At 39.8% G+C, this 27,706-nt stretch overlaps 1 protein-coding gene across 1 annotated transcript; it reads left to right on the top strand.

Annotated features, from left to right (window-relative positions):
- Positions 1 to 459: 459 nt before the first annotated feature.
- Positions 460 to 27,706, top strand: ugt8 (UDP glycosyltransferase 8). The gene is made up of 6 exons (XM_034120751.1): positions 460 to 653; positions 8,768 to 9,600; positions 16,309 to 16,451; positions 23,252 to 23,328; positions 24,140 to 24,359; positions 24,503 to 27,706. The coding sequence occupies exons 2-6, from the start codon at positions 8,770 to 8,772 to the stop codon at positions 24,882 to 24,884; spliced, it is 1,653 nt and encodes a 550-aa protein (XP_033976642.1). The 5' UTR covers positions 460 to 653; positions 8,768 to 8,769; the 3' UTR covers positions 24,885 to 27,706.

Here is a 27,706-nt window from a genome sequence, read left to right as displayed (position 1 = left end):
AATGAATGCAAAATACAATACTACAATTTACAAACCATTTAAAAATACCTTATTAGAAAAATTGTTCATTGCTATATAAAATACCTAGCCTGCCTAATACAACTACAGCACAACTCACTAATAATTCAACATTTCACATAACAGTACAAGCTTTACCTCGCCTTCAAAGGCAATATCTTTCTGTAATCAAATCACAACTGATCAATAATATATTTAATCTAACAAAAATGATGTCAGTCAGAGGAAAGAAAGCTGGCCCTGATGGTCTCCTTTATCAAAACTCACTAACCTATGGCCCATGAGCTACATCATCCCAGTGTTGAGAGTATCAACACAGATACAGTCACCTGTTTCAGTCACCTGTGTGGGCCGATACTCCCCACTCCATCCTCTTTGTGCCTCACTCCACCAACCACAGGTTTTCCCCTGCGCCGCTCCCTTCCTCTCCATCTTGAAACCGCGCTAGCCCCGCCCCTGAGAGAGGGACTGGGAGTTTAATGTTCCCTATGCCCGTCTTCGATACCCGGGGACCCATTTTACTTACTGTAACTGCCATTTTTCCTCACATTTGACCTCTTTGAAACTTTAAATTGATATAACATCTTCCACAGTTTCACTCCTCCACATCTACTGGGCAACTTTCAAACCACAAGGTAAGGCCGACACAGGCGAGCACTTACAAAACAGGTGTATCGTAAACTCCGAACTTTATTCGACAAAACTCCACTTTTGTCTTTATTTTTTTCCACGCTTATAGTTAAAACAAGTGATCTGATATTGCTTAAGTTGACAGGTGTGACTGTACCGTATTGTTTGAGTGCTTTTACTGGAAGATTAGGTGCGACGGTGGAAGCCTCCTGAGAAGCAGGTGTAGCCAGGTTGCTGTGTTGCGTTCAAGTGCTTTGTAAATTCTCCCTTACAATAATGCCGCCGTAGGCGATTACTGAATTGTCATGAAGTATTTGTAAACTCACCAGTAGATTGATTCTGGTATTCTTTTTTTTCAGTAGCATCACTATGAAAGATTTACTTTTATTTTGCTATTCCAGTTTTACCTTAAAAGCATAATTCTTTGCTTGCTTTAGGTAATCAGGTCATCAGACTTCAGGATTTTATGTTGGACCCTGTTCCTCCAGAAGAGCAAACACTGTCATAAAACACGGTTAGCCTGACAAGCTGTGTTGGCTTGACATTTTACGAGTTATTATCAGAGTTTTATTTGAGATATCAAAATTGCACACGTCACTTTATGGTGCAGTTACTGTTCTTAGAAGGTAAGAGCTCGATCTGAAACCTCTATATGGCCTGAAAACATTCAAAGCTTATTTGGCCTGAATGCAGTGGATATTTCCTGCCATAACTATGCCAAAACGATCACCTCATGATTGAACAATGTTGAATAAGTTGACATCCTCCATGAATACATTGTGGTATTGCTTGGACACTGTCTGGAGGTATGCCTTTACCCAGAGCCTGATTATAAGTGAAACATTATAAATATATCAAGAGCAAGACAGGCTACTTTAGAAATTGTTAGATAAAGTATTAATAATATTACGGTTTTTAATTTTAATGTCATAATAGGCTTCAAATTATCCAAGGAATTACCATTGGTTAAATATATATTGTTTGACTACCTTTTAACTGTGCATCCTTGTTTGCAACCATTTTTCACATTCATGAGTGCTTGTTTATTTGAAGTACATTATGCTAATGAGATACTGCTGATGGTCACTGGAAACCTTGGTGCTTTGTCTCAGTCCTCTGCTTTCAATCTTGGCCTGTCAGACCTGTTCTTGTGTGCCAATGGTTGGGGTTTGGTGGAGGTAGAATAACATTTTTAAAGTAAAAATCAGCAGTGGCATGTAAAGAAACATTACAGACATGAGGAAGGAGACTGTTGGAAGGAATGGCGTTTAATATGACATTAAATGTCTGTCTGATCTTCAGAGTTACATTGAAAACAGCCTTGGACTGACTGAGGTAATATGGGCAGTTGGGTTTCTTATGCTGAATGCCTAGTAGGCTGGGATAATTACGTAGCTTGTATGTATAAGGAGTACACTTTACAGAGGATATTACATTCAGGCTTGTTTATATCCATGTATATCTTTTGTCAGATGCTGATGAAGCATACATATATAAGGGCAAGCGGAGAGATCTTGTTGCTATTATAAACATCTCCTCATGTTCCCTGGCATGGGAAAAACAAGCGTTATCGTCCCACCTTAATTTTGTTTTCACAAATTCAAGATCTAAAGGCTCTGGACCTTAGCTTAATTTATCGACAAAGTGCAGTAGGCTGCATATTTAATCTTATATTAAAAAGGAATAACGTTATCTTCCAGACATGACAATTTTATTGACCCTCTGTAGACCAGACAATTTATGTTAGCATCTTAGATTAGATTATCATAATCTGTTTTGTGGTATGATAAACATTGGATGCAATTATTAAATTAGACGTTAAAGCTTTTGGCATCTCAAATTCGACCTGATTCTTGAAGTACACCCTGTGTCTAATCTCATTTTGTCTGTATACTGTTTTTTTCTTTAATCTTTTTCCAAAACAAAAAGCCTTACTATTCTAGTCTTGCCAGTTGGCCTCAGGGCCCACATTTGGATAACATTGCAGCAAACAAACCCAAGATCAGTGTAACATACTCAATTATATATATGAGGCATCATCATTTGCATGACTGTCTTGTGTTTGACTAATATCAGTTCTTGGAAGTCACATCTCCCCTCTCAACGGGGTGCTTTGAGCTAATGGACCCCCACTGTGGAAACAGCAAGGGTGTTCCTCCCGCTGAGCTAAATCTAAAAAATGTTAGTCCAGATTATGGTATTGGAGAATGATAATCACTGTAAAATTACTTTCTTGTCTCACTCTCAATAGTTTGTTTTTAACATCACATAATTGAAAGCTGCAATACAATGGGAATTTCTAATTATTTATGCCATTATGCCAATTGTTTGTTGAGGCCTTAACTGTAGTTTGTTTTGCACAATAAACTCTTCTGTGATGTCGTTTTAACAGATTCAGTTATCTGTATAGTACCTGTTTGCATAATCATATACAATAATGTATTTGATGTTCAAGGCAATGTCTTGTGTAACATTGTTATATGGTCCACATTTATTGTTTACTGGTAATAATAATCAAGTCTAAATGGGTAATTGTGATCAAATCAAACACAATATGACAGTATTGTAACATAACATTAATGTAGCTGTAGAAAATAATTCTTATTTCACAATACCGTAGGCTACGTAGCTCCAGCTCTTATCTGTTTACTATAACATATTATGCCTTCATAAAAAGCGTTCTTTACAAAATGTTGAATGCGTTTCCCTCCTTTTGAACTTTTGTGCCTTATTCATCTCGTCGGTGTCATTTTCTATTCTTTAAATCTCTTAATCAGATAATTTCCTCTGCCCTCCCTGTGCGCAGGGTAACCAGACTCCATTGTTAGTAATTTAAGTCATGATGCATCGCAGTCCTCCGTAGACAGTGCTGGTTTCTATAGTTACCATCAACAGTCTGGGCTGAGAAGTGTTTGTAACGTTATCTTCAGGACAATGCTAAACAAAATGGTGGCCACCTTAAAGGTAGGGTAGGTACGTTTGAGAAACCGGTGTAGGTACCATATGTGTTCGGGGTCCGTTATGCTTACCAATGACGTCACGCATTGGCTGTACGGTAACCCAAGAGGACATTTTACACGGTCAAATTCCTAATGTATTGAAACTCCAGACTCAACGTAAGAGCTTGAGCCTCTTCGGGGGATGCTAACATTTAAACATACACTTCATTCTTTACTTTGTCCGTTATATGTAGAAGATATTACTTTTTTCTCCGTCATGTTGTTTCCATAGCAACAACTTCAAAATAAATAAATCTAAATAGATGTGTGTTCTACACACCAAAATACGTTATTTGAACACCCCTCTCGATCGATTTACAAAAGAAAAATAGTATGGCCCGCCCTAATACACCAACGCAGTTTTTAAAGATATACATTTTTTAACACAGAATCATTTACCAAATTACACCATATCCAATCATTTTACGAGTCAGAAAATGCTATCTGTTCATTGCAGTTATTGTTTATTGAATTAGATTACCATGAGCTCAACATAATTATGTAGAGTACAAGTCCACAGCCAATAAAATGTTATTTGCATATCATTTTATTTATGAATATGGAATTATGGAATTCTAACACTGGAGTTTGTTATTATTTACTATAACTTTATTATAGTATTCGGGTACAGCCCTACTATATCCGAATATTCGTTCATTGGAGTACTATTTCGGGTTTCAATTTCGTTATTCGGATATTCGTTTTGTTTGTTTTTTCCCATTTTTTTTCAAATTGAATTTATTGAAATCTCCAATATCAACGTAGGAGCTTGTGCCTCTTCGGGGGGTGCTAACACTTAACCATAAACGTTATCGTTTACTTTCTCCGTCTTTATATGTAGATATTACTTTTCTCCGCTAATCTCTGTCACGCTGTTTCCAAAGCAACAACAACTTCCTGTCAACTGCGCTAACTCTCCTTCAAAATAAAAGCATGTCCATAAATAGGAAACCAAGCCAAATTACACTTAAGACGTATACAACTGCAACGAAAGTAACAAACACAATGCGATATCCTTTTCAATTTCAAAGAACACAAATTGGGTTACATTAACAAATAACTATAAAACAACAATACTCTAGAATAACAAAATGAATGCCGTGACTACACCGAAATACACGTGTTGAAGCAGTTCGCTGCTGATTACTACGCCCCCCCCGCGCGGGCCGAATATTCGAATATTCGCTGCTGATTACTACCGAATATCCGGAGCCCGAAAAATGGTATTCGGGACAGCCCTAGATCATTCTGCTTCAGTTTGTGGGCTACAGCCAGTTTATGGTAGCAGCACGTTAACAGCTTCATCCTTTGATCAGACCCCCGGTATACCCTAGTCAGCGCCCCTAGTTACTCCAATCAGCGTGCGATTACCGTACAGCCAATCACAATGCGTGGCGTCATTGGTAAGCGACGGACCCCGAACACATATGGTAGGGCGAACACATATGGTACTGACACCGGCTCGAGATACACTTTTTGTTATATTCCATGGAATGCTCTTAACATCCCGATAGCAATGAATATCTTAAGTGCTTTGACAAAAAATCCATAAAAAAATGTCATCTGTGGAAGCCGTAGTACTGTAAAAAGCACGACCAATCATTTTAGCCGAACTGGATGGCCTACCTGCCTGTCAGCCTTCCATCTGTGCACAAACTTATCTCGTGCCCTCATTGGTCATGTGCGCGTTCGTGTGTGTTGGAGGAGGGGCTCTATAAGGAAGTGGCAGATTTTCTCCGGTTGTGTATTTTCAAATTCTAGCGATCTCGAGCCGGTTTCTCAAACTTACCTACCCTACCTTTAAGTGCTTTTCCTACCAGGCCGCAGCTGTTTCCGGACATAAACTTCATATTGGTGACAGACAGGTGGCAGATACACTATATAATCCACTTAGGATGCTATCTGGTGGTCCCCAGAAACAATATGGGCTGTGCCATTTGATATAGATTGAGGTGTAACTAGGGCTGCACGATTTTGGGAAAAAATCTAATTGTGATTTTTCTGACAAATATTGCGATTGCGATTCGATTTGCGATATTTGTTTTTAAGTGACCCAACGGAAGTTTATTGTAAAATGCGGCCATATCTCCGGTTAGGAAGGTCGCATCAATATGCTCCCGTCTCTAGCACCCCCGCAGCCCGAGCTACAAGTGAAAGAACTAAACTTACATGAAACTTCCGTTGGGTTGCTTTAAAGTCAAGCTTCAGTTTAAGATTCACCCTGTAATAGATGTAAAACATGTGATGGAGCATTACTAACCTGACTCAGATGGTTTGTTTCACCAAACCATCTAGGAAAGCTCCATTGGAAGCCATTTGGAAAGGGCAGGCACTTTCAAAAATACTTGGCAGCAGGCACGTGCACACATATACATCAAAGTGGGCTTGAGCCCCTGCCCTTTTTCCTCCTCCAGAGAAAGTGCCCTTTTTTCCCCTTTTTTAAATTTGTATAAATTAATATATATCTACTGCTGTTTGCGCACAGTTTCCCTTTCCAAAAATATATTGATTGAATACAAAATTAAAATATCAGGTCAGGAGATTAGACTGTGAAGCTCCGATGCTCTCTCTACCCTCCCTCCCTCCCTCCACGTCTCCTGCACAGCGGTGCGGACATCGGCAGTCACTTCAGACAGACAGGTAGCAGCACCTCCACCTTTACTGTTCCATGTTATGCCGGCTTTTCTTGGCTTGTTTGAAGGTGATTGGTGATGAACAAATTACTAAACTGCCAGTGCCTCGAGTTTACAGCTAATTAGCTAAAAGACAATAACAAATATAGTTAACTATGGTAGGCTACTAGCTAATGGATAAGTTAGCTCAAGGTTTAGCTAAGGCAATTTATCATGGGCATACAGGCTAATGTACTGTACTTAAGGGGAGACACTTAAAGTGAATACAGTAAAATGTGTATCTAATAACGTCATCACAATATCGCCACATTGATATGCAAAGTAGGCGTTAACTAGGCCTAATTAAAATGCGCTAATCTGCATGCAGTTACCAAGGCATTGCAGGTGAAAAGGATAAAACAAAAAAACACATCACCTCACAACTTCCCCAGATAGTTACTTACGTCAAGTCAGTATTTTCCCCTGAAATGTTATGTTTAAATGCAGATTAGCTTTAAATCTATAGATGAATTTAGACATGGTAGTAAAACGAACACCATTTATATGTGTTTTTTGAAGTTTTATTTCCATTAGAGTGAAAGAAAACTTGGAAGCAAAATAGACCAAAATAACAAGTACATGAAAAAACGATCTTTTTGCCTGTAATGTCCTTAAACAGTAACTTCATAATTTTGAATGTTGGCTGCTCATTTAATAACTATTAATTGTACTAGTTTGTTGTCTGCTCTTGTGCTTAGTGAATACTAAATAAGACCATTGTCTCTGTTAGCTGATTATTTTGTAGAATTCTGTTGAGTATTAAACAATTGCGTGAGTGTGAGGGTATTCAAATAAATTGGTCAGTAAGTCAGAGATGTGCAACTATATTTAACTTTTTGTTATAAAACACTTTTTTATAAATGATTATGGGAAGTGCCCTTTTTCTCACTTGAGCACCCGCCCACCAAAATGTCTGTGCACGTCCCTGTTGTTGATTGGATCAATCTGTCTATCACCTTCTATCATGGGCCACTTCTGATTGGTTAACAATGGCTGGTACATGTGGAGCACAGCACTTCTGATTGGTGTGGATGACTGACAGACAAGAAGAACAAACAATAAAAAAAAATGTTTAAAAAAATCGCAGGCTTTGCGATTTGATAATCGCATCATTTCAAATCGCGATTTCGATGTAAAATCGATTAATCGTTCAGCCCTAGGTGTAACGGTAATGACATCAGGAGATATTACTTGTCAGGTTGCCAGTCTGAAACATACAGACGCAGAATGAAATCCACACCTACAGGCACTTTACAATCTCCTATTCCCCTAATCTTCTGTTTTTGGACTGTGGAATCAAACTCCACACAGATAACACGTAGGTTAACAAAGGACCTCTTCAATTTTGTATATTTACTTAACTAGGTGTAGCACATTTTAATGCTGATTTAATACTCAACACATGTGTAACAATTGTTCACAAGGCATTATTCATTATTTTCTTTTGGCCTCTAATTGAACATTTGGAACAGCATATTCAAATAGATATTTGCTTATCTCCAGTGCGCCAAAAGGTAAGCTTTGAAAGGACATGGTGGGCTACAAATATGTAAATGGATCAAGAAATGATTAATCAAAAGAGGTTTCCATTGTTAATGATTAATCCAAGTGAGAGGGGGAGTGTAGGCAATAGCATATAGGGCAGAGGCTCTGACAGTGTGGCTTGATAATAGTTCTTTGTGTTTGTGTTTGTGAATAGAGAGGCCGAAGGTTTAGAATGACGTTGGTACTGCCCACACCAAGTCAGTGATGGCTGTGCTCAGAGAGGAGGGATGAAGGGGTGGAATGGAAATGCAGATAAAGAAAGGCAAAGGATAATTAGCAAAGGTACACTTGAGGATAAGAAACCAATACAAACATATACTGAGTGATAATGGTGATTATGATCTAAGAATTGGTGAAGTATCAGTGACTTCAGAGTTGGTTAAGGCAGAGGCTGTGTCACTGCTGTGTCTCAGAAAATGTCTATGTCAATTATCTGGCCGTAACTTCCAATAAATCTTCAGTGTCCGAGATAACTTTAAAGCTCTCTGGTGTACTCTTTGTTTTCCTGTTCTTTGCTCCAAGAATTTCATCCCAGGTTGTATTCTTTTAATACTCGTTTTTATGACAGAAACAGACACAAAAATAGTAAAGACCAGATTGCATGAAGTTTGATGCAAACAATGTAAGATGTAAAACATTTGTAGATACAAAGTTAAGATGACAAACTAATTACATAAGTCTTCCCCTTCTTTCTTTACCTTCTCTGAGACTTGTGGTTTCATGTCAGGCTTCTCATTGAAGATGAAAGACAAACAGTTTTTGGCCCATTTGCCAAACCTATTATTAATATTAAACATACAATGTATGTATGTGTCTAGACCTGTTGGACATCATTGATTATTATGACCTTTTTTCTTATGAATGTCTCTGTGTAACAATTGCTATTTGTTTTTATTATTTCAGCCATGCTACTTCCCTCGTCACTACTACTCCTCCTTGGCCTCCTCCCTTGGAGTCCCAGTGCATCATGGGCTGCTAAAGTGATCGTGGTTCCACCCATCATGTTTGAATCACACTTGTACATCTTCAAGACGCTGGCCGAGGCTCTACACCAGGAGGGCCATGAGACCCATTTTTTAATTTCAGAGGGTCGTGGTGTACCCCCTTCCCCTAACTTCCACTTACAGCGCTACCCAGGGATCTTTAACAGCACCACAGCTGACAATTTCCTTCAGTCCAAAGTCAGCAACATTTTCTCAGGCAGACTAACATTTCTTGAACTTTTTGACATCCTTGACCACTACTCCCAGAACTGTGATGCTGTGGTTGGCAGTGTTGAGGTAATGACCCGCCTCAAGGAGGCCAAGTTTGACCTGCTGCTGGTGGACCCTAATGAGATGTGTGGTTTTGTGATTGCTCATATCCTGGGTGTGAAATATGCGGTGTTCAGCACAGGCCTGTGGTACCCCGCGGAGGCAGGTGCCCCAGCCCCCCTTTCATATGTTCCCGAATTCAACTCATTGTTGACGGACCGCATGTCTCTGCCCCAGAGGATCGCCAACACAGCTGTTTACCTGGTGCAGCGCTTTGGTGTCCGTTATATTGCATTACCCAAGTATGACCGGATTATGAAGAAACATGGAGTGACGCCTCAAGTGGCCATGTCTGACCTGGTGCAGGGCAGCCGGCTGTGGATGCTGTGCACCGACATGGCTCTGGAGTTCCCCAGGCCCACCCTGCCTCACGTGGTGTACATAGGAGGCATCCTCACCAAGCCCCCCAACCCACTGCCACAGGTCAGTACAGACACACAGGCAGGTAAAAAGCACATTCAGAGACTGTTAAAATGTTGACGGTTTATGCAGTGTTTCACTCTGAGAGTACTTTTAGATCACATTATGAATATCAAATCAAGTGAGAAACTATTAGGATAAAATGACTGGAAAACAATGTAGTTTTTCCGCTAATCCAGCAAACATACCCAATACATTAAGCTATGGACTCAAACACCATATCAAATGCAATGTTCTCATATATTATCATTGATATGAAACATATCCCACATCACTCTAATAAGGTAAAGTAATGTTACTGCATGGTTAACCATAGGGCAAACATCTTTGATGTTTACAAATGTATATAATGAAGTTCACTTACAAAAAACCCAAACCCAAAATACACAGACGATTCTCTTTGTATTTTGTTCTTTGTCAGTTTGAGTTTTAGTATTCTTTTGTATATACCCTTTGCTTGTTCCATTTGTCTTCCCTTGTATTGGTAACTTGTATTATCAATCCTGCTACAATGCGATCCTTTATAGACAATGTTGGGTTGAGGATTGATTTTGAGCAGAGAGCGAGGGGAGTCATGGGGAGCAGAGGCGGGTGGTGATGGGGGAGGGGGGGGGGTTAGTTCAGCGTTCGTCCAGCGTTCGGATGCAGAGAGCGCAGGCTGTCGGTATCTACTGTGGGTGGTGTTGGAATGCCGCTCCAGCCAATGGGGAGCATTGTGCCATTTTGTGAAGAGGGAGTTATAATGGAAGTGGAGGGAGAACGAGGCCATTGTTCTGGGCAGAGCTTTGGGGACACTGAGACTCTTTTATGGGGTCACTGAGGCTGCGTTGTAGGGACAGTAGGGCTGCACTGCTGGGACACAGAGTCCAGTGTGCCCCTGATGTTGCTCCGTGCCAGTGCCAGCCTTAACTGTCGCAGCTGGACCATAGGCCTCCCTCCATCTGCATGTCCTTCACTTCTATTACTCCCAACATGGCGGATCCCTGATCCCCCACTGATCCCCATACATCTTCACGCACCAGACCTAGTTTCGGAGTAATGTGGGTTACACCTTTGGATGAAACCAAGATCAGGAAAAGCGGAGAAGGAGGATATTGTTGGCCTCATTTTACAAAGGCATGTCAAGAATATCGTTTTCACTTCCTGATGAAGTCTTCTCAGTCGGTAGAAACCGATTAGTGCCGCAGGACTTATTCCTTTTTCATTTGATATAACTACCGTGCTGACATTTAAAATGTTCCGGAAACTTTTAACTGATAGACCAAAGTTACAGTATACTAGTGGGTATATGCCCTGTAGGATGGATGTCAGATGTAATTTCTTAAATATGGAATTCATTTGATCATGTAACAAGGTCAATGGGGTCTTTGTTTTCTAATGAGTCAGTCAACTTCCTTCACAGGGAATTCTTCTCAAAAGTAATGAGATAATGGTGTTTACCGCAAAGAGATGTTGACCTCAACGTCCAAGTTGTAATCATGACTTGGAGCTCTGATATATCAGACATCAATCTGGATTTAAGAAGTGTCTAAAAACAAACAAACCTGGACACATAACTTCCATGGATATTCCCTAATTTAATGCTAACTTGGTGAAATGTCATGAGTTTATAGCTCCTCTTCAGCCCATCAACTGCACGATTTGGGGCTATTTTCTTCTTCAGGAAATAGTTTTGGATTACCCAAAGTACCTAGTATGTGGTTTCAGGAGAGAAATACTGCTGTTTAATTTGAAGAAGAATTAATTAATTTGACCTCCATTGTATTGATGCATTTGGACTTATTTGATCTGACCCTTTAAGGACGTAAGTGCATTGTGAATGTATGAATGTTTTCGAATGGACTTTAGATTGGGATATACATTATGTTTAACAGCACTGCTGATAGTTGAAGAAAGGTTTGCTTACAACATATTTTTTTATTGACGTCCCCATAAGAAACCAGCATTTGTTTGGTTTCTAATTCTATATTAATTGATCAGAAATATAATTTTAATGGATACAAATGAGTGCTTTGAGGATGATATCATGGCAAATATGCTACTCTCAGATTCATTTATAGGTTTATTTTGAAGCAAAGTGCAACAGGCAGCAATTCAGAAGAGATCTAAATTCATGTCACATTTACTGAAGAATAAAGTTTGCGCAAAAGAAAACATACTGCAGATTTTACTCAGTACTCTTGTTCTTAGGCTCTGTCTATAATGATGTAAAATCATTATAAAATTATACCATTAAGTTTAGTAACCTATCTTAAGCTTTGACAGGAATAGCTGATACTTCTAAATAAAAAACGATTAATTATTTTGTATTTATTCCCTGTTTTTTACATGTTCCTATCATTGTTGTACATCTACACTGCTGTTTTGTTTTTTAACAAAGATAAGGAAGGGGACATATTTATACAACCTGTACTATGAACAATATGATAAGAGATTACACTTGTTAAGCGGTTTATAGTTTGGGAGTCTCCTTGTATCTACCCGTTGCTTATCAAATGATACCCTAATGAAACATTTTATTGTACCCTTTGATGACTGATAGAGTTTTTCTGCAAAGTTTTGTAAGGTGTATGACATTTTCTAGCAATTGTCTGTAAAGCTATAACTCACTCATCCTCAAGTCATGTGTGGGAAACATGCTTCAGTGATAAATGTTTATTTAAAGGGTCTGTTCTATTGATGTCAGCTATTTATTTGCTCAGCCTCAGATTGACCTCAGCTGTTTAATTGTAGTGATCAGCTTATTTTTCCCATCTAGGTAAGATGATATTACTTGCAAAATACAAATGTTACGGCCTGGCTCATTGGCTGCAACAAAGATGGGAGACCAGACAAGTTAAGTGTAACAAAAAGCGTATTTATTTACTATAACCAAAACCAAAGGTCTTCAAAGAAACCTAATAAACGTGGAAGTCAGTTATCAGTAATGATTGCGTGTATGGGTGTGTGAAAATGTGCAGAAACAAAGACGCGGCCGTGTCCAACAGAAGAGTGAGAGGGCAGTATGGGTTAGTGTTGGCCTTTTATGTTGACGGCCCAGTTGTGGTTCATCAGGTTGATCAGCAGAACACAAAGGCAGAGACCCCTAGTGGAGTGGAGGGGGTCGTAACACCTAGGAACACCGTCCAAACATAGCAACCAACACAGAATAATATTGAAATGCAAAGTTCAAAATTACATATACATGTTCCATACTGACCGGTTTGAATTTCACATCTGTGTTCACCCAGTCTCCATTTTCCAACCCAGCAACTCTAGTGCCTGAAGAAGCCTTTTAAGAGATGCAACCCCGCAACATCAGCGCCTAAGGAAGCTTTTTAAGAGTTTATAGGAAAGATGGAGATCAGAGAGAACACACACTGAAGAGAAGGGTGATGGGCCATGCATGGAAGAGCATTAACAGGAGGTCCAAAAACAGATAAACATTCACCAGAGTCCGACAAATTACCTGCAGCTAGACAAAGCTTTGCCTTCACCAAGATTCCAGCTATCACAAACTAGAATCAACATAAGCGTCAAACCAAAGGTTCCTCTAAAACAAACGGCTCACTAGCCAACCAAGTCTTCCTCAGAAGCACAGCACAAAGAGGCAACCAAACTACGCAAAGCTCACCCAACCAAGGCATGAACTGCAGCGCTTATGTTCCCAAAGCTTACAGGTCTAACTAACCACTTGCAGACACTTCCAAAAAATTACCATTTTGCACTTCCCCTCCTGCTACCATCTGCTTACTACCACTGTAGCATCCTGCACTAATGGCGCATTTCCACTACAGTGCGGAGCTCGCTTTAAGCATGCCCGTTTTTGGTTGCGTTTCCACTTGGTGTAGTTCCGGCTAGCGGGTACTATTTCACAGTTTTTCTGGCCCGATAAAATCGAGGTTCTTTCCGGGCTGAGTCGGGCTGAGTATGCTAAACTAGAGAGAGAATCGCTGGCAAGGGGGCTACAACTACAACAAAATGAACATATTTGACCGTGATTTAATTGTAATACACGTTTCAAAATGATGCCGAAGTAACAACATACTGATACCGGTTAGTAAAAACCATGAATTAATGCTTTGACAAGTCGGCAGACAGACGGCAGGCAAAAAACCTTTTAAAATGCGTGTTTTCTAAATGGAAATCGGCTAAGCTAACGCAGTATATGCTCCGACCGTCCACACTCACAACAACGGCCTATACAGACATAAATAAACCAGCGACTGTATTCGCCATGACACAGACAGTCTGTGGTTTGTACTTGTTTAACTTTTGTCTAGTTTCTGAACAGATATGAGGAGCTGTGAGCTTGAGTGCTAACAGCTAACGGCTGATGTTGTTTTTCTGTGGTTCGCATTGAAGATGACGTCACGGCTCCGCCTACACTGCGTTACTATAGTTACTGCCCCAGCTACTAAACTGAAATGGAAACGCAGCATAAAGTGAGCCAGTCCTAACGAGGCCTAACAAGGCCTAGCCATACCGAGCGAGGCCCTGTAGTGGAAATGTGCCATAAGATATCACCACAACCCAGACTTGTTTTAGAACTAATAAAGCCAAACGGTTTACCAGGATTAAGTACTAACAGGAAAACACCAACATTATTTAACTAAGGCGAGACAGATAACAAACACTCATGTAAACATTGTAAAGTCACTTAACACATTTGCAGCCGATCTCAAATAGCACATACAACAGCAGTCATGTCCCTCTATCTACCAAACCAAACCGAAACTACCTAAACTCCTCCCTAGTCTTCAGGTGCTACTTATGGTGGGTATGTATGCACTGAAACCCACAAGCCCGGTAAAGCAACCAGCAATTGGCAACTCCACCCGCAGCTTTGGACGTGCTCCCGAGCTAATAGCTCTAACCACGTCCACACCACACTAAAACCCCCCAACGAATTCCAGAGGGAGTCCGTTCTGAAGCCTACAGGGACAGAAGTGAGAGACACTCACAGGACCACCAAAAATCGGCTCGAAAAATCACCAATATAACGAGCTTAGCGACGAAAAACAAACACCACCCACCTGCATTTCATTACAACTGCTTACATTATCCAACAAAAACAAACATCTACTCACCACACTTGTCCATGGGTGTTTCTCAATCGCGAGTACGCTTGGTAGCACATGTCTGCTGAGCATCTTGCTTCAGAAGCGAGTCAAGAATACTTCCTGGCATTCGGAAAACGAAGTGTGGAACACGCTAGCAAGTGTGCAGGTGTGCGTCATATGAGAGGCCCCGCCTTACATCTTCCGCCACAGATTTGGGGAAATTGGTCCGTGCGCAAAGCATTGTGGGGATTTTAAGACCGCGGAGTCTACTCATGTGCAGCCTCGATTTTTCTCCAAACGGAGTACACCGGGCTCGGTAGATTTCCAAGTATGCTGGAGATTGGAACAGTACTTCGGCGGCACTCGATGACGTAGTATGCTTGAAATAGTGGCTCTGCAGCAGCTTTACTCGCGATTGAGAAACACCCCATGTCTCCCAAACAACCAGCATGCACACAACGAGGTGCACCTGCCTACCAAGTTACAGCTGATCTGATTGTTGTAATCAGTCTCAGCCCTTCAATCCACTTACAAGCAGAAAAGGATGGCTGCACTATAGAATTAGAAACAATGTCAAAAGGTTTGGACGAGCCCCCATTTGTTACGGCCTGGCTCATTGGCTGCAACAAAGATGGGAGACCAGACAAGTTAAGTGTGACAAAAAGCGTATTTATTTACTATAACCAAAACCAAAGGTCTTCAAAGAAACCTAATAAACGTGGAAGTCAGTTATCAGTAATGATTGCGTGTATGGGTGTGTGAAAATGTGCAGAAACAAAGACGCGGCCGTGTCCAACAGAAGAGTGAGAGGGCAGTATGGGTTAGTGTTGGCCTTTTATGTTGACGGCCCAGTTGTGGTTCATCAGGTTGATCACCTGAAACACAAACAAGAGCCAGCCAGCAGAACACAAAGGCAGAGACCCCTAGTGGAGTGGAGGGGGTCGTAACACAAATAAATAAGTCTACTATAAAATAAGTGACTGGTGAGGTTAAAAATGTTAGGGGAACAAAGGGTTCTTCACTACAACAACACATTTATTAGCGTTTGCATTTTTATGAACCTCTACACCAGGGCTATTCAATTAGTTTGGAATGGGGGCCGGTTGATGAAAATGATCCAAAGCAAGGGGCCGGGAAAAAGATGGCTTGAAATATGAGCAATCATATTTAAGAGCTTCAGATACAGTAAATACTACAACAGCATAGTGGAGTGCATATATTGTGTTTAATTCAATCAAACAACATAGCCCCAAGGCCTTTATAGATCTAAATGGCAAGTTCAGAACTCAGTAGGCCTACATGTTTCATTTGATTTCATTTAGGTGAAATTATCTAATCATTCACGCAGAGATGCAATCAATGACAGGAGTTGTCACTACAGTATAGTAGGTGGGTTCGAAACCCGAGCCCGTCGAAGTTTTCAGGCATTGTCTACCCCTCTATCTCTCAATGTAACACCCTCTCTGGAATAAAGGCACTATGGCACAAAAAAAAAAAAAAAAAAAAAAATCTTAAAAAAAGAAATTGATGACTTTTTAACATTATACTCAAAGGGCCAGTAAATATCACCCCGGGGCCGGATTTGGCCCGCGGGCCGCCAATTGAATAGCCCTGCTCTACACAATGAATAATTTTAGCTCTTATTCTCTTTCTCTCATTTCTCCCACAGGATTTTGAGGCGTGGGTGAATGACACAGCGGAGCATGGCTTTGTGGTCGTTTCGTTTGGAGCTGGGGTCAAGTACCTTTCCCATGACATAGCTCACAAACTGGCAGGAGCCCTCGCCAGGCTTCCCCAGCATGTCGTCTGGAGGTGAAGTATCTGTTCTCTCACTCTGGAAACCACTTACACAGTGACAGATGTGAAAATGATTTTCTAATAAGGTTCAAGTTACTGTATCTCCTCCAATCAGCACTCAAGTTGCAAATGTATTGCTTTATATGAACCCCCATTATCAGCTATACTGTGCACAATACATCGTTTTTTAAATTGTCATCGAGCTGTTGAAAATAAATCTAACTTCGATACAACCAATGTTAATATCTAGGCCGTCTCCGATACCGAGATCCGGTGCTGATAAGGCTCCAGAAAACGTCCGTCCAATCTTTTTAGGACTAAACCCCCCAGAATCTACACGCAAGATCAACGTAATCTGCTTAGGGGGGCGCTTACAGCATGGCCTCTAACACCATGCTGCCCGTCGTATCACTTATTTCAGGCACTAAAGCGTCGGTCTCCGACCGCCAGGATAGTAAAACGGAGTGTGTAGCGTACAAGAATCCAAAAAATAACAAAGACACAAGGTCTAAGAACAAAAGCAACAGGTTCACCCTGGAGCCCAGGAGCCAAGACCCGGAATCAAGCCTCAGAAAGTTCCCCCAAGCTCTCAAGCCTCAAAAAGCCTAAAAAGCTCCTCTTTCTCTTCACAAATCATCTTTTATAGTCTCTTCCCTCCTCCCTCTGCATCAGGTGGTTTCCCCTTTTCTATCTTTGAGGGAGAAGGAGGTCACATATGTTCAACTTTTACTTAATGAACAATTAAATATGTAAAGTTAAAATCAAACAAATAAAGACTTATAGTAATAATATGCAATTTTAACAAGAGGGAATATGAAAATGTTTCATGAAGGCAGAACACATTGTCAATTAGAGATGTCCCGATCCGATCACGTGATCGGGGATCGGAGCCGATCACGTGATTTTCAAAAGATCGGAATCGGGAGAAAAAAATCGGGGATCGGGAATTTTTTTATTTATTTTTTTATATCAAATATTTTAATTATTTTATTTAATGTTACAAAACTAAAATGACCATGTTCACGTCTTAAAGTCATCCTGAGGCCTTAGTTTTGGTTTAAAATTACACAACATCATGTATGTGTTGCTTGTTTTCATAGACCTGGTTGCTTATTTCTCTCAAATCTGGCAACAGAGTGGGCAGGGCGCAGTGTCTAATAGTAGCAGTAAGCTAACAAGAGGCTACGTTCAGCTGGTGCCTCGGGAGTCGGGACAGAGAAAATGTCAGGAGTTTGGAAGTATTATAAAATTGAAAGCGAAGGCAGTGTAACACCCAGATGCAATGTTTGCAAGGCGGAGGTTCCGCGTGGTGGAAAGAACAGCGCTACGTTCAACACGACCAATCTAATACAAACACCAACAACAACACGACGAGTACACAGCGGCCACTCAGGTAACGGCACTGAAACAACCGACACTTTCAGAGACTTTTAAAAGGAAAGAGAAACTGCCCCAGAACAGTGAAAAGGCCAAAAAAATAACAGCCAAGATAGCTGAATTCATCGCGTTGGATGACCAGCCGTTATCTGTTACCTTTTTTTTCTCTTAATGCATTGCATAAAGATCGGATCGGGAAAAATCGGTATCGGCAGATTGTCAAAATCAAATGATCGGAATCGGATCGGGAGCAAAAAAAGGTGATCGGGACATCCCTATTGTCAATGTCATGTTTAGAATCAGAATGTTTTTTCTTTAAACATTTAATTTCAAATATGCAAACTTTATACTTTAATTTATTAACAGAGACTTCATTTATTAACAGAGACAATAAGGACAGCTTGTCTCTACGATTCGCTGGCCCAGGAAGTTGATTCGACCCTTTGCGTAGGTCGCCTGCATCCTGTGCTTCATACCCGCTGTAACCGCTCTCAAGGTGTCAAAAACCACAAGCGCCTTCTCAGAATTGTGGCTGGAACTTTTACGCTTTTATTGCCCCATCTAGAATGCGTAATGCGCATAGGTCAAAAGTTCAGAATGTCCTATCTAGTTTCACATGCCTGGTTTCATACGTCTGAAAAGACATGATGGAAATATTGTTAATTTCGTTGACTAAAACTATGACGAAATATGTTCGTCAACGACCTTTTTTCCCATGACTAAAACGAGACGATGACGAGACGGCAGTAAACAATAACTGTAACGAAATCAACATGCAATATCGTTGACGAAAAGTGACCAGACGAAAATGTAGTTTACTAAATAAAAACTATGCCAAAATCTCTCTTTACTTTCGTTGACGAAATATTATCAAAGATAACGTTACATCTCTGATAGTCAGTTTTTCTCCCAGCAGTTCCATTTCCGGTGCTGCGGCTGGGCAGAAAATAAAATGGCAACAACAGGGCTTGGGAGCAGTGGTCGCGTTGACCGAATTCTATAATAATTTTATTGTGAAATAAGTTTGACTAAAATGACAAATTATTGGTTTTGGCTAGACTAGTTTGACTGAAATGTTCTATATAATCTGATGACTAAAAAAGACTCAACAGTTTTCATTGACAAAAAGTAGACTAAAATAATTAGTTTTCTTTGACTAAAATAAGACTAACATGCTCAGACTTTTAGTCGACTAAAACTTGACTAAATAAAAACAGGATGAATAGGATATGACTAAAACTAAAAAGGAAATTTAACACAGGACTAAAACTAAATAAAAAAATAGCTGACGAAATTAACACTAGATGGAAACATACATCCTTTCTATTTACAGCCAATTTAGCATCTTTTTATCAATGGTAAGCTTAATAGAGGTAGGTGAGGTAAAGGTCAGGTCTGACACGGCCACTTAAACAGCAGTACTGTCAACACTGTCAACTTGCGTGACTTGCAATATTGGAAATAATCCCCGTTTAAAAACAAAATGTATTTATTTTTTGGTTTACTCAGCGCAGCAGCAAGGCGTAGGAATATACTTTTAACGTCTGTTTATTTGTTTATTTATCAAGTCATATTGTTACTGGGATATTCATTAACTTTATCGCATATTTTCCTCATATCCTTCAGCCCTTGTGCAATGGCACATTGTAAAATTGAGGCGACTATGTTGTTCCTCTGATAATATTTGCCGTGGGACCAAAGTCCATGTTTCTACCCTACTTTGCTCCATGGTATTATCTCATGTCGTCCACTTGTTCAAACAATATTGAGTAGGGAATCCTTTGTTCTCTTCTCAAGGAAAAACGTTTCATTTGCTAAGTCAAACACAAAGTTCAGTGCCTCACTTTTAAACCTGCAGAGTACCACATTATGTGCCCGTGGGAGCTGGTTAGTTTTTGACAGTGTTCTATCAACATAAAGACAGTCATTTGCTACAGCCATGGGAATGGGGAAATATGGTCTTTACCGGGGGAATCATTTGTAATGTATTTGCGCATGTGTGTGTCCCTCATAGTGTTATATACCATCAAAGTAGTGATGTGTCGGTCGCAAACGAGCTCAAGAGCCGGCTCTTTTAAGTGAACGACGGGAGCCGTCTCGCGCCCGCGAAAGATGCTGCTGTTTTGCACATTGCACTACATTTATTTTTATTATGTTTTGTTTATGATTAGAGACGGTTGGATGCTGCTGTTTTGAACATTGCAATATATTTATTTTCACTATGTTATTTATTTATGATTAACTTTAGGCTCAGCAAAGATTTGATGTCAGCTGTTGCTGTCTTTTTTTCTTTAGTTAATACTGAAATAGAGCCCTGCTGTTTTGTTAGGGCTTTTTCTTTAAATACAATTTTAAAATGTCGATACAGTAGCTGTCATCATTTATATTACAAATGTAATTTTTACTTTTAAATACTTAATTACAAAGGATGTATTGAATAATTTCAAAAAGAAAAGTGATACTGTATATGGGTACACATATACATCATTAGTCAAAACAGGGCTACATTTGACTGAATTATAAAAGGTATATGTGGTAAAATGAAGAGCCGTTTGGGACCCGAAAGAGCCAGCTCTTCTTGGTGAGCTGAGCCAAATGATCCGGCTCACTAAAAAGAGCCGGAATTCCCATCACTACATCAAAGGGCCTTCAGAGTTATCTAAAATGGACGGCATCCATAATGCTCTTTTCTAGTTTACCCACCACTCAAAGTGCTTAGCAAAACATATCTACCAACCAACATTCACCCATTGATATACTGACATAAGTGCCTTCAGTTAGGGTTTGACTCACGGACACTAAAACACTCTGGAGGAGAGATCTAACCAGGATCCTTTGTGATAACAAAACGACCGCTCTACCTCCTGAGCCATGGCGAACCTTATCTATAATGTTTGTGCTTGCCAAGAAAGGGAAACATATTTGATTATAATCTAATCTGTGGTTATCATTTACATAGAGTCTTATGGATATGATCTACTGACTATGACCTGAATGGCAAATAAAAGTTGTAACAAGCAGTAGCGCTGAGCAAAGTGACTAGAACGTGACCACACACTTGTAAAAACAGAGAAGAACCAGTTAAGCACCAAAAATGCACAATAACGGATCTTGAACCCTTGGTGGTTCTAGAAATATTTTATATAAAATTGTGTTTTCTATTTAACTTATTGTACTATGATTATTTTTGTAATCATGCATGGTATTTTTTGAATTAACCTTTTTATAATATCTATCCTAGGATGTCCATGTAGGCATTACTTATGTAGACTGCAGGAACAAAGCCTTGATCCTAGTTCATATATACATGCCCCTCCCAAACCTGACCTTTCCCAAGGTATATGACTGCTGGGTTAATGTTTAAACATGTGCCAGTGTGCACAGGTCTTCACTTGTAGAAACTCACAATTTACAATGATGTCACGACTGACACCAGGGATGATACAATTGGATTAAATGTTCTACAATAAAAACATTTATTTAGTTCATAGAATTGAACTCCAGTTTTGCTGTAGTTAATGTTTTTAGCTTTTTTAGTTTGATTTTAATTTCCATTCTGTTTCTATTTAGCTCACATTTTTAAAATGATCATCAGCACTGCTGTTCAAAGTCCAAACTGTGTTATAATTGACTCACTGGGGATGGATAACTAAACTCTGAATTTTCTTTAAAAAAAAGTTCTCCTTTTACTTAGTAAAAACTTTACTTAAATAACTCTTAATGACAATATCACATTGTCAAATTAAACTTCTTTCTGGCATCCTGTCTCACAGTATGATATGCAAATGAGTGCAGTATTTTACTACTACGAAGAGGGATCATGTAAGTTGGAGGAATAAAAGGAGATAATTATGACCCTGCTGCTCACATTTGTATATATTTATTAAGTAAAGCATCCTACTGGCTCTTGATCATGCCTTCATTAACACAGTCGATAAGGTGTGGGACTGCTTGTCTACTAATATATAATATATATAAGTGCCTGCAATCATTTGAATTTAATCACATGGAAAAGAGAATATGAAAAGCAGCATTCTGTGGCATGGAATGAGCAGGGTTTAACAACAGGTTTGTGAAGCCAGTGCCTTTTAGTAGCTGGGGCTGGGCAGAGTCACTGTTGTGATTTAGGAGGATCAGTTTGTGGTTGTCAGTAAGCTTGCCAGAGTTATAGTTAAAGGGCTTTGTGTGTTGGAATGTGAGGTGATATATTTAACTTTGCATGCAACATGCATGTTTGATCATTTCTAATTTGTGTCTGAAAAACTACAAAGGCAACATCAATCACCGACCTTTTACACTGAGGTAGCAGAAAATGGTACTCTACATGTAGTTATCTGACTGCATTGGTTTAAAATCTGTTGCTAAAGGCAGGAGCCTCTTAAGCCCCAAGATTTAGTATTTGACATTCAATGGTAATTTGGCTTTCGGTCCTTCCAAACTGATGGAAAAGGGAAGAGGGCAAATGAAAGGGACAGGAACCAAGCATTGATAATTGCATGAATGTAGGCTTTGATTGGCAGGGCAGTGAATTGGTGCTTTGTTGAAAAGAGAAAGAGAGATGAAAGACTTTGGGTTAGGGAGGGTAGGAGACAGAGATGGACGGATGGGGTCGTAATGTTCCATGTAAATATATTGTGTGCTGCATTTGGTGGAAATTGCTTCCGCACATGCAAACACAGACACTTTCAAACATACACAATGTTGTACACATTCTCTACCATCCGTTTCATTTTGTTCTGAGGAAAATAGATCAACTCTTGTTTTCCCCTTTGTTCACTTTCTGCATGTAACTAGACTCCTCATTTAGCCTTCTGCAGTATCTCTAGGACCAATTATACATACTATACATCCTCTGCCCTCGCTATGTCCCTCAAGTATCACCAGTGAAAGATCAACATTAAGTGAAATACAGTTAGCCCAACAGTATTTTAATATTGTATTAAAAACACATTACCTTCAGACAGCTAGTAAAATGGCTAGCTTAGGAAATACTAAACTAATCTCAGAAAAAATAGATTTAAGGTCTGGCTCGAAGTGTCTCCTGAAAATAACACCAGTCTTAATGCCAATGGCCCCTTACACTCTTTCTCCCACACCCTGCTCTGACCGCACCTATCTTCAAACTCGCCCATGGTTTTGATCTCAACTACACACCAGTAAGGTGTCATAACTGTGTCTTGCACAGTTTTGACACACTTTGAAGCAACAGTTCTGCGGGTAGATTTCTGCAACACACTATCTAACCGCAGACAGACCAACAGATAGACATATAAACACCTCCGTAGTGGTTCACGCTTCAGTAGGTGTTTGCAGGAGCACATTTCGCAATGAAGCCAGCCACACAATAATGTGTGAATAGCGTCTAGGGGATTTTAATTGGTGTTCACACATTGTGATGGTGAGCTAAATCTTATCATTAGTCTTTTTTGCTTTCTTAGATTCTCTGGAGTTCCACCCAGTAACCTCGGCAATAACACCAAGCTTGTTGATTGGATGCCTCAGAATGACCTATTAGGTAAGTACACCTCAAGGACAAACACCACTTACTGTAACGTGTAGTCCACCCACCATGTGTATATTATCAACAGTCAATTTGACTTACTGAATGTATGGTATTGCACAAGGTAAACTGAAATGAATTGCTTCAAGGTGTTTCTTAACACACATCTGATGCTTGGTGTTTTATACAACACCAAGCATCAGACAACTCATGGTGTTGTGTACTGTTTTTCATGGTTGGGTTCCTCCCTTACCTACTTATTAACCATTGTGGATGGTATAATGTGAATGTGTAAGCCACATTTGCTATCTTTGTGCAAGTCAGGGATGCACAACAATCAGATATTGACAGTAAGCATTATATTCTGAATTGGTGCAATAGAACTGTGGTTAGCCAAGCCTTCAAAATACATTACACCAGTCTGTCTATATCTCAATTTAGGTGCTAAATTACCTTAAACCATGCAAGTAAACATAAAGGGCCCAGATTAAGACGGAAAACAAGTTGGGCCGTTTTTATTAAGGAATGAAGGGCATTTACTTTGAAATGTATTTCTTTATAAAAACTATAAACAATATTTGGTTAAATATACTGTTAGAAAATAAACACTCATACACACACATACAGTCTGTATTCCTCTAACTGTAAACCATCCTACCCCCACCTCCGTGTGCAGAGCAACAGTAAAGTACTGCAGAGTGTGCAGACATTTTTGGGCTTTACTCTTTAAACTGTAAATAACCTAGCAAAATATGCACCAAAAAATGACTTGTGAACTTAACACCTAACATGCAAATGAACATCCTTCATCCCTCCTGTCGTCCAGGCCACGCCAACACAAAGGCCTTCCTGAGTCACGGTGGTCTGAACAGCATCTACGAGGCCATGTATCACGGGGTGCCGGTGGTAGGTGTGCCCCTGTTTGGAGACCACTATGACACCATGACTCGTGTGGCAGCCAAAGGTATGGGTATCATGCTACACTGGAAGTACATGACCGAGGAAGACCTTTATACAGCCCTGAACAGCGTCATCAAAGACAGCAGGTTAGATTTCGAAGTCTTGTATGCACTGTCACACACACATGCTTTGTATATGAGTGTTATGGTTCATTAGTGCCATCTGTTGACCAGATATAGAGCCCTTTAGCTTGCCGATAAAGGTTGTTTCCACATTTCTTCCTACCTAGGTACCGCCAGAAAGCACAAACTCTTTCCAACATTCACAAAGACCAGCCAGGCCATCCAGTGACCAGGGCCGTCTACTGGATCAGCTACATCCTGCGTCACAACGGTGCCGACCACCTTCGCTCCGCTGTGTACGACGTGTCCCCCTACCAGTACTTCCTGCTGGATGTGATTTTCACTGTAGGAGCGGCCCTGGCTCTGTTTGTCTTTGCACTGCGACGGTTGGTACGAATGCTGAGGGGGAAGACCGATGACAAGAGAAGAGGAGATGGCGTCTCCAACGATGACGGTAACATGGCCAACGGACATTGTCATAGCGAGAGCCTGGCCAATGGGAAGCACAAACGCAACGGCTCCTTGAAAAACGAGAAGAAGATTAACTAATGTTTCAAATGGCCAAGAAGGACGAGGAGGAAGTTGCCCCAAGGACCCAGCTCTAGGTGTTGTTAAGTGATTTTATAAAAGCTTTGAAGGAAAGAGTTTCTTAGTTCTGTGTCGAATGGCAACTGCTACTCAAAGCGTGAAAGAGGCTGTAGGAGGATACACAATGCATCGTGTGTGGCATCGGGTGCTCAAAATCTGTGTTTGTGTGTGTGTGTGGGTGTATGTGTATGTGTGCACTGAGGCAAATGTAACGAAAACTCTTAACAAAAGCAGCTACAGCAATACAACACCAAATAGGAAAGTGATTAAGAATGAAACACAGGAAAGACACATTAGCAGGAAATTGTCTCTCCTACGTGATCTCTGTTGTCTTCCTGCCTTCCTTACCAGTGAAAGGATGATGAAGAGGAGAAATCCTGAGCGCCAACAACTCATCCTTAGAAAACAAATAGATAACTTTTGAAATAGTTAGATTTAATGTCTTTAACTGCAAACTCTGCTTCTTCAAATGTCTGAACTGTAAATAGAGAAAACATCTATTTATTACTGTAAAAAAGCTTTTTAATGAAGGACCTTTTTAACCTTATCTTATTTTTAATGTATTACATGTATCAATGGTGTTAGAGCATTATGTTAATTGTACACTCCCTCTTTACTAATTATACGTACAACATTGTGTTCGTCCTAAAGGTGGAACATACAAAGCAAAGACTGAGAGCTGCAATCATTATACGTTTGCACAGGTCTTTGCTTTCTACAGTTGCATTATCCACAGAATTCATGGTCCTCTTATTTTCAGATTTATCAGTGTTGAAAACATTTCAATTGTTTCCCTTTTCACATGTTAGCGCCATCCCGTGACTTTACTGTTTGTTCTAGTAGATAATATCTCAACTGTATTTGGCTTAACAATGTGAAAAGGAATATCATGTTATCATTAAAACATATCATACAATAAAGGCTACTACCAATGATACTGTGGAAAGGCAGAGACTGCTCTAGATGTGCTTAAGCTCATCCAGTCATGTGATCAGGGGTGAGTCAGAGCATTATTGATTCATGACTACTCGCTCCGTGAGTCCACTATCTTTATTCTGCATCCCTCATCCATTATAAGTGATTATTGAGAATTCATCACTTGTTGGCCATTTTTAGTGCTACACTTGATTTTGTACATCATTCCTATATGATTGGATTGAATGTTCATTTCTAACAAAGTTTGTTTCAAATTACACAGTTCAGGTCGAAATCCATTCAAGACTTCTGCAAATTAAATTCTATTAGATTTAGCAATTGAGTTTTAAAAAAAAAACTAAAATAACTAGGTAGGCCTTGTGTAACTAATTATATTAAAATTGAATGTGAATGATTCACATTCTGTTTGTGGCCTTTTGTAATGCAAATATTTGTTTATGCAGCATGTTTGTAGTTGTGCTTGTTACTGTTAAATTATTGTGGGTTAGATCACTTAGACTGATGGATGAACCAAGGACAATTAGGTATGTTTTAGCCCACTAAGAGATGTTAAAACAAACATTGGCTTTTCAGCCATTCTGTGAAGTCATCAAATTAGGTGTACACCCATGCACTTGATTCTTTATTTCATTCAATAAGACCAAAGTTGCACCCTGTAGCTTTTTTTTTTATCATTTTATGTGTCAATCCACTCCAAGTTTACTCTGGTAACTGTCTGTTAATTCTTAATGCAGATGGAGGAAGGGTGTACGGAGGGTGAAAGAGTGACTTAGTTCCTTACTACTTCTACAATGAGTAATACCATGTCAAAGTGACACTGATCCTTGCAAAGAAATTCTCTTTACTTGAACCCCTGTCGATGAGATCAAAGTACAGGGCGAGCAGAATAGTATTTTTAGAGTTAGTCCGGATTTGGTATTGTGCTAATGGGCATTTCAGGAGGGAATGTCTTCCCAGACTTGCAGATGGATGGTTTATCACACCACCAGGTCTAAATAAATGCATTTATTTTCCTCCATTGTTCAAGCATGACGGCACAGACATGTATATTTGGATTTGGAAAATTGGCATTCAGATATTGTTTAGCAACTTACTCAAGCATGGACAATACAGCAGTGTTTTTACAGGAAACGAAAGAAAATGATATCACTTAAATGTCAAAAACTGTTGAGGGCTGATAATTCAAACCACATGTGCATTCACATATCCTGTATGATAATAAATAAAAGTTAGTTATGTTCCTTTCTCTGTGAGCTACGACTACACTTGCACAGCCCCCAACCCAGCCCTGCTGAAAACAAACCATTATACTTGAATCATTGTCATTATAATCATCTTCTATAAAAGTTCAACTGATGGGTTTGCAAGATGGGCCTGCAAGTGCTACACAAGCTATGAACAGGGTCTGGAGAGAGAAAAACACAAATTGTGAATATACATCATTTTTCATTATTGTCAGTATAAATGTTAAAGCTCTGGTTAAATGTCCACCCATGCCCATTCTTTACTCGTCTGTTCCCTGCAGTCCGACATGTCTCTGTTCTTGTGGCGTTTGCATTTCATCAGCTTGAATTTCTCTTTGTTCTGTCTTCAATAGTGCACTGCCTGTTCCATTTGTCCACTTCTTTGTCCTACTTTTTCACTTCCTGGTGTCATTGTATTCTTGTGTCATTCCGACTCTCACGCCTTAAATATCAGATGTCTCCGCTTATTTTTTAAAAACCTTTTCACTTTGATTTTCAAATGACAAAGTCCTCCATTTTCCTGTCATGTGTGTCCATGTTGTAAATAGAACAGTGTAAACAAAATACTAATGCTGAATAAAAATTACATATTTTGTTTGCAGA

The sequence above is a fragment of the Trematomus bernacchii genome, unplaced genomic scaffold (assembly GCF_902827165.1).
Source record: "Trematomus bernacchii unplaced genomic scaffold, fTreBer1.1, whole genome shotgun sequence".
Taxonomy (NCBI): Eukaryota; Metazoa; Chordata; class Actinopteri; order Perciformes; family Nototheniidae; genus Trematomus; species Trematomus bernacchii.
The sequence above is the reverse complement of the archived record's forward strand: the minus strand, read 5'-3'. Positions and strand labels throughout refer to the sequence as shown.